This window comes from Geospiza fortis, unplaced genomic scaffold (genome assembly GCF_000277835.1).
Source record: "Geospiza fortis unplaced genomic scaffold, GeoFor_1.0 scaffold49, whole genome shotgun sequence".
Classification (NCBI taxonomy): Eukaryota; Metazoa; Chordata; class Aves; order Passeriformes; family Thraupidae; genus Geospiza; species Geospiza fortis.
Window position 1 is genome coordinate 386919 of NW_005054378.1, and position 7653 is coordinate 394571.

At 45.8% G+C, this 7653-nt stretch overlaps 1 protein-coding gene across 1 annotated transcript in view; it reads left to right on the forward strand.

Annotated features, from left to right (window-relative positions):
* Nucleotides 1-190: 190 nt before the first annotated feature.
* Nucleotides 191-7653, forward strand: part of AQP3 (aquaporin 3 (Gill blood group)) — a 14223-nt gene continuing 6760 nt past the window's right edge. The window contains exon 1 of the mRNA XM_005424983.2: nt 191-392. Coding sequence (XP_005425040.1) covers nt 285-392 — 108 coding nt within the window. The 5' untranslated portion in view covers nt 191-284. The remainder of the gene's footprint in view (nt 393-7653) is intronic.

Consider the following 7653-nt stretch of genomic DNA (forward strand, 5'->3'; position numbering starts at 1 on the left):
CAGCAGGACACATTTAATTCCTTCTTCTTATGAAGCTCCTGAATATTTTGCTCACCTATGCAAGCAATAAGGAAAGTGAAAAAAACCACCCGCGCTGTCTCGTGCTGAAAAGCAGGAAAAAAAAGTTGGGTTTGAAGAGCGAGTGGAAGGGGTGTGGTTACCCAGGAGGTGTGTCAGGGAACTTATTTATAAGCAAAGGCAGCTGTGCTGGAGAAGAAACTTTGCTGAGGCTTTGTCAGCTGCTGCTGTTCCCTTGACACCACTTGAGAAGCACCTCTACTGCGATGGGGAGGCAAAAGGACGTTCTTGCTACCATTGAGGAGCACCTGAGGATCAGAAACAAATTAGTGCGGCAAGCACTGGCTGAGTGCTTGGGGACGCTGATCCTGGTGGTGAGTGGGGGCTGTAGTGTGGGGTGATCTCTAACCTGTGGGATTGGGGGAAGCTGTCCTGGTGAAGGGGCTGCATTGCTGCCAGGGTTTGCGTCGGGAATGAGCCCACCTCTGGTGCAACCTGCTGCAAGGGGTCTGGAGGACAGTCCCTGTGCGCAGGGAAAAAATTAATGCATATTGCTTAAGGGTGGACGTTGGGGTTTCTTGCAAAAATGTGGGCTCTGAAGAGCTTGTTGGGTGTGTGGAAGCTTCTGTGTATCTGTGAAGTGCAGGGAGCAAAACAGCTCTGTGTAAGCAGCAAGTGTTTTGCTAGAGATCATGCAAAACTTCCTTTCTGTCCGCCTTAGGATATTTTCTTGGCTCTGAAATACTGCAAGTGTTATCACCCGAGGAAGTGAAAGGCATTTTTTTTTTCTTTTCACTTAGCTTTGCCCATCATGAAGAAGTAGCCAGAATTTAAGCTGTTGCAGTGTCCTTTTGCTGTCAGCCGCTGATTCCCCAGAGGCTTGTCAGTGGGGCTGCACGATACCATGGCAGCTCCTGCTGGGACCTGGTGCTTGCTATCAGCCAGTGTGCCTTGCAGTGGCCAATGGAGATAAAACTCTTCTGCCTGTTCTAGTGCTCAGTTTGGTGGAATATAAGGGATAAAACAGGATCAGAGCGTGTCTAATGCCTGAGGTTGCAAAAGTTTTGAGCGGCTGCAATTTGCTTTAAAGTTAGAGGTGTATATGAACAGCTAGGTAAGTTGTGTATGAGCTGTGTGGAGTAAATACTGGTGTAGAAAAATGGTGATAGGGATATCTGGCTAAGAGCACCTGCATCTGAAAATGCAGGACTGCCCAGCTGGCCACAGGTTTGATGCATATATACTGAGGCAGAAATGAGTTGAAGTTCGCACAGTGAACATCTGCAGGTACAGGTTCCTCTGAGGTGATGTAAATCCAGAGCAATCCTGAAGGTTTCAGTGGAGTGAGTGTGGGTTTACACCTCTTTGTAACTGGTAGCTGAACTGCCTGGAGAGAACTCTAAGGGCTGGAAGAGTTGAAGGCAGAGGAAGGCTTGATGAAGCACCTGGGCAACAACACAAAAAGACTGGCACAATTATATGCTTTCATAAATAAGATTTTCTTTTTTTATGACGAAGAGAGGATTTTGGAATCTATGGCAGCTTAGGGGACACTGCTAAGACCATGTAAAATGTTACCACTCTTAAAAGAAAGCAGCTTTGTATGGTGCAGCTTTATTGTCAGAGCGACCCAGCTTTAGTGATTTGCAAACAGGTCCTGTTGATTTTTCCAGGAAGGGTTGTTTGGAATTAAGGTGGGTAGAAGGTGATAGGAAAGTGATTAACAGTTAGAAGATTGCTGTCTATTAATCACTGATGTTGCTGCTGTTAGTCTCAGGATTGAAACAAGGTAAGTCTTGTAGTGGACTAATGCCCCCTGACAGCAAAGCTAATATTGCTGAGAAACAAGACAAGCCTTTAGCCATTTGGATATGAGCTTTCAGAAGGGCTCATGATCCAAACCCCATGAGTCCATCCTCTGACTGTAACAGTTGGCACAACAGTGACTACATTTCCTTACACCTTGCCTCTCCAGGCAGAGAGGAATTGGGATCTTAGAGCTTGAATATGGGTTTGGTCCAAAATCATAAGCAGCCTCCAAAATGGCAGTGGCAATGGGCACCCACCAGCCATGCTAGACACTGCATTGGCAGAAGTGGGCAGCACATACCTTGTCCTCAGGAGCATCAAACCTGCTCTGTTTCAGTGTGTGTGTGCCTAAGTTTACAGGCTGAGCCTTCACTGTGTTCAGGAGTTCCTGAACTGGCTTTAGAGGCACACTCAACTCCATAACTCCATCTTGTAGGACTTGTTAACTGCTTAGGATCTCCTGCAGCAGCTCTGCAGTGAACAGAGTGCTGTGGGCTTTCTGTGACCATGTGGGAGAAAAGGGAAAGTCCCAAACTCAGTGAATGCTCTTGCACAGTCAGAAGTCCAAAACAGGCGACACCAGAGGAAAATGGGTTCCAGGACTGTAAGCTTGCAATATCCAAGCCAGTAAATCCCTTTCTAACTTCGTGCTGTCTCAGTCTATTCCTGTGAAGGGAAACTTGCAGTTTTTTCTTTATTGCAACCCTGATTCCTTTTCATCTTTTTATTATATCACCTACATGAAACAGAAAGAGTCATGAAGGTGAAGTCCTTCCCCTTTCAACTGGCCTGGATAATTGTTTGAATTGGATTTTCTCCTATGACAGAAATTGTCATTTTGTACCTTGCCAAAGTCCCTGCTGCCCACCCTGCCAGCAGGTTGAGCTGTGTATGTGCATTTAGATGCATTGTACCCCACTAAATATCTGTTTGGGGCTTCACAGTAAAATGCCTGAAGAAAGAACTGAATCCATGAAAATTTTCTTCATGGTAGATGGAGTTGACTAAACACAAATATGTTTGAACAGAATATTATCAGGGATGGATTTAAGGTTGTATGTTGTTCACACTGAAATCAACTTCCTGAGCCCCAAGGGAGGGAGATGGTTTAATGTTTGCAGCTTACTTTAAATTTCACTGTGTAATGTAAAACTTGTCCCACTGTGGATATTGGCACTGCTTCAGCTTCTTCCCCCCTCTCTTTCACTTGCATAATGACTGCAGCTCTTTTAAACTCCTCTAGACAAAACCTAGATTGAAGATCCCTACATAGTCTTGCTGCCTGTAAGAATGAACCTAGCCCTTGATTTTATTTTTCTCATTTTTTTAAAGAGATGGTGAAGGTAGAATCATCGAGTGGTTTGAGTTGGAAAAGACTGTTAGAATAGTGCCTCTTTTTTTTTTAAGATAAGAAAAATAATCCAGCTAAGGCAGCCAAGCCCTGAAGAATGCCAAGGCGAGTTGCTGTCTACTTGCAAGCCACTTTTGCTGTGCAGAGCACCTTGCATAACTTTTATTTAATTTGTGGGTGGTGTCTCTATTGTTGCAAAAATAGTAATGCTGATTCTACATACATCTCCTTTGATACTTAAATTGGCATTTCCCCTCTTCAAAATTCACTTTCTGAGTAGCACTTTAAGCTTGAGCTTTATACCTGTGTTGGAAGCACCGCTTGCTGGCAATCATTAAGCACTACAAACGCCAAAGGCATTTTCCCAGTCCCTTGCTGTTTGTGTTATTACTGTAGCAACCCACTAAAGCCAGATTTCCATGGTGGGTCTCCGTGCCGCTCTTAAGGTTCGGTCTGTTTGCCTTGCTCTGCTGGCTGTAAATAGCAAAGCTGGCTCTGTTTGTCTTTTGCATTTGCAGGAGAAGTAATGTGCTGATTATGACTGATTTCCTAGTGGGACTCGCTGTGAATCACTGCTGTAGAGGCACAAAGAGAGAACAAAACAACTCCTAATTGCTTTTCAATTGGTGCTGCCTTGGCTTTGTGGCTAGGTGGTAGCTTTTTGGGGTATGATGGCTCTCTAGACCACGGAAACAGAAACGGCAAAGTGGTTTGGATGACTAAAGCAAGGGGAGCTTCACCTCGTGAGATGACCACAGCAAGGGGAGCCCCACTTAGGTGCCGGCAACTTAAAGTTGCTTCTCATCCCATAACTGTCTGGGGTAGCACAGTAGTTCCCACAGTTGCTGCTTGATTTGGGGCGGTTTGCTTAAAGCCAGCTTGTCACATTTGGAAAATGTAATTTAAATTTTTTTTTTAAGTTCTTTTCTTGGTTCATGCTTTGCTAGGCTGTAAAAGGGAGTTGGTATCCTTGTAAGCATGTTGAGTGCTGATTCTTCCTTGCAAAGGAAGGACCTGGTGGGTCCTGTGCTGCTGGATATGGGCACATGGGAAGTGGCAGCACTGCTGCTTTCCCTCAACCCTTCCCCCAGAAGAAGCTGAAGCTCTTCCCTAGCTGTCCAAAATTGTCCCTTGCTGTCTCTCTCTAGGAGCAGGACAATTCTTCTTCCAAACAGGACAGTTTGGGCACCAAGACTTTCCCTTGGTGGGAAGGCAGCTTTCCCCCAGTAGTGCCCAACCTTGTGACCGAACCCCCACCAGACGCACTGATCTTTCTAACAGCTGAAACCTCTTGATCTGAACAATAATAGGGAACATCAGAACAAGTGTTTTTCCTCCTGTGCATGGGTGAACAACCTAAACCAGTGAATTTCCTCCCTAATGCCCAACTCCTCTGCTGAAGGTTGCTCAGGTTTCTTGAGCTGAGGGAGGCTCATGTCTCCAGCTTTGTGCAATGTTTTTTTGTAGCATATGATGTATGTGGGGCACAGTTTTGCTTAGAATCTCTCATCTCTCCAGCCCTGCAGCCCTGCCTTGGCTCTGGTTCAGTGGGTGGTGCACAAAGAGCTGTAACATAACAGACCATCTGCTGCTACCCTTCCTGCAGGGCTACTTCTGTACAGGCTGCCTGCAGCTGTGCTGGACAAAAAACTGGGCTGTGGGGTCTGAGGTTTCTCCTTGCTTTGCAAATTGAGCATGATGACCAGCCTGGTTGTTTGAGAGATGCTTTGAGGAAAAGCATAAAGGATAGTGCTCCTTGCATTGTCTTTTTTTCTGATGGAGGCTATGCTGCCGTGTGAGTTGTGGAGATAAAAATCTCTGCATGCTGCTCCTGCTCCCTGCCTTCTCCCTATGAAGAGTGGTACACTCTGTGTGCCCAAAACTTAGTCATCTGTCAGTATCTCTGGGTCTCCTCCTTCAAAGCAGACTCATGGTCTGACTGCATCTTCTGGCATCTTCCCCAGAGTACATCAAGGGCTGACCAGTCTTTCCCATCCACCAGAGTGATTAGGGTAGATTTACAGCAGGCTTCTTGCCTAATCCCTGGTTTACTTGCTGGCAGAAGAGCTGTAATTCAGGTAATTGCACTCCTCCTGGTCTATGCCAGCAAAGCTTTCCCACCTACATTTAGAGACCTGTCTGAAGTCAAGAGCAAATGCACTCAGGCCTTTTGTGTTGCACATTAAGGTGTAAAAAAGTGCTGGCAAAGAAAGGAGGAGAGAAGAAAGGAAAGAAACCTGGCTCTTGTGCGGAGGAGTTGTGAGCACCATGTATGAAGCTCACATATGAAGCAATTTTCCACAAGGTCTGCCTAAATAGACTGCCTTCGGTAGCCTTGTTTTTTCACGAGCTATTGCAACCTTTTTAACCTCCATGGTTCTTTCCTACCAGCCCTTACTGGCTACTGGGCTCCCATGTGTTCAGACATTGAGATGGGGTGTTTTTACCTTGAGTTGATTGAGACAGGATGTTTTTATCTTGAGGGACAAAGCCAGCTGCTCAGCCTCCAAACGTGCCCTGCACACAGGGAGCTCAAGGCTTCCCAAGTGTGAGGCATCCGCTGCAATGTGTTACCTTTTCCCATTGTTTGCTGCTGCTTCTGGCTGGTGCCTCCTTTGTTCAGGGCTGTTCTTCTCCCCTCTGGAGTCTGGCAGCCCCATTCCTGCAGGACAAGGATTTAGCCCTTTTTCACAGTGCAAGAAGTTGAATCACACCATGATCAGTAAGAAGCCTCCCTGTCAGATTTGATGGAGTCAGTAAAATGAAATTAGGGAGCAGGCTTCCATTAACCTGGTTAATGGCTGCATTGACTTCAATTCCTTGGAGAGCAGGTTTAACACATCGGAGTGATACTTTATTGCAAGTATTTTATTAGCACTTTAAAACCACTTTTGAACGTGGCTAGTATCGTGGGCGTATAACAGTTGACTGCTGCACCTACTGTCATGGGAGGTGCTAACCTGGGTTTCTGTTGGCTGGACATTCTTCCAGAAGTGGTATTTTTACGCAAAAACAGAACCAAAATACACCTCCCCCCACAAAACCAAAGCCAAACAAATGAAAAAGCAAAACAAAAACCCAACAAATGCAAATGAAAAACACCACCACAAAACAAAATGCTGTGGGAGGCAGGTTATTAAATCAAAAGAATGGGGTGTGATCTCCCCTTAGGTGTGCACCACTGTCCCTGACTACAGAGATATAATATTGCCTAAGAACTCTTAAATACATTGCATGAACTAAAATGACTGGGAAAAAATGTTGAATTGCTTTTATTTGACCTTCCTTGCCCTTCAACCCAAGCTAGATGCTCCTGAACAGCTCTCTGTGAGCAGTGGACAAACAAAACCTAAAAAATGAAAGCTGAGGTTCTCTGGTCTCATCTGACCTGGGAAAAGGAATTGGAAGGAAAACTAGCAAAGAGCAGAAGTGAAAGTGGTGTGATTAAAAATTGTACTAGCTTCTACCACAACAAAAGTCAAGTACCTAGTGAAAAGGTACTTGCCACAAAAGTCTGGGTGAGCATGACTTGAACTGGTTCCCTAAAGTCAAATGCCATGGAGGGATGTCATGCATGACACTGTATTTTTGTGTTTAGTGGACTCCACTGGTGCAGGATGGAGTTGAGCACATGAATATCAAAGTTCAAACCTGCCCCTAAGTATCGCTGCGCTCTTTTTATCTGCTGAGGGTTAAGTTTTCTACTGTTACGCTGAATTAAGCCAAATAGATGCCCATAGCTCATCTGATAAACAGTTGTAATGGTCCTGTGGAGTGGCTTCAGGGTGTTTTTGCATGGCCCATAGACTCCCTTCTGAGGAAAAGCTGGAGAGCTACTGCCAGGTGTAGGATGGAGGAGAGGAGGATGGGGAATGACTTCCTGAGATAACCTCTTGAGAAATGGCAGACCTGGCATTCCTTCAGCTCAAGGGAAGACCTTGGTGGATGATCAGGGAGGTGGAGGTGGGAAAATTTTACTCCATGGTTTCTGCAACCAAAAGGTATGTGTATAACCGTACACCATCCACCTGCAGAACTGCCAGCTCTAACAGGGTGAATAACGCAAATCCCTTCATCACCAGGGATCACCGGGGGGAACTCCTCCAAACTCAGGTTTTGTGGGCTTGTCCCCTGCCTGGTCAGAATAATGTGCTGTGTGGCCTTTGAGAGGCAAACACCACAGCCATGTACTCTCTGAAATCTCTCCAAAGCTTGGCGGGACTTGTTTGGGGAAAGGGAGAAACAGGATTCACCCTGGTTATTAGCCTGTATTTATTTGCTCAGTTGGAGCTGAGCTTCCCTTGGTGGTTTGGGCATAGATGTTTCTGTTTGCTGCCAATAAACAAATCTTTTCTGCCTTTGTCTTGGAGTCTCCTCTGCCATGGTTTCCCAGCTGGGTAAGGACATTGTAGGGGCTGTTCTGACTACACCCAGTAGAGAGCAGTGCTGGCTATCCCTCCCTCACCAACGAGTTC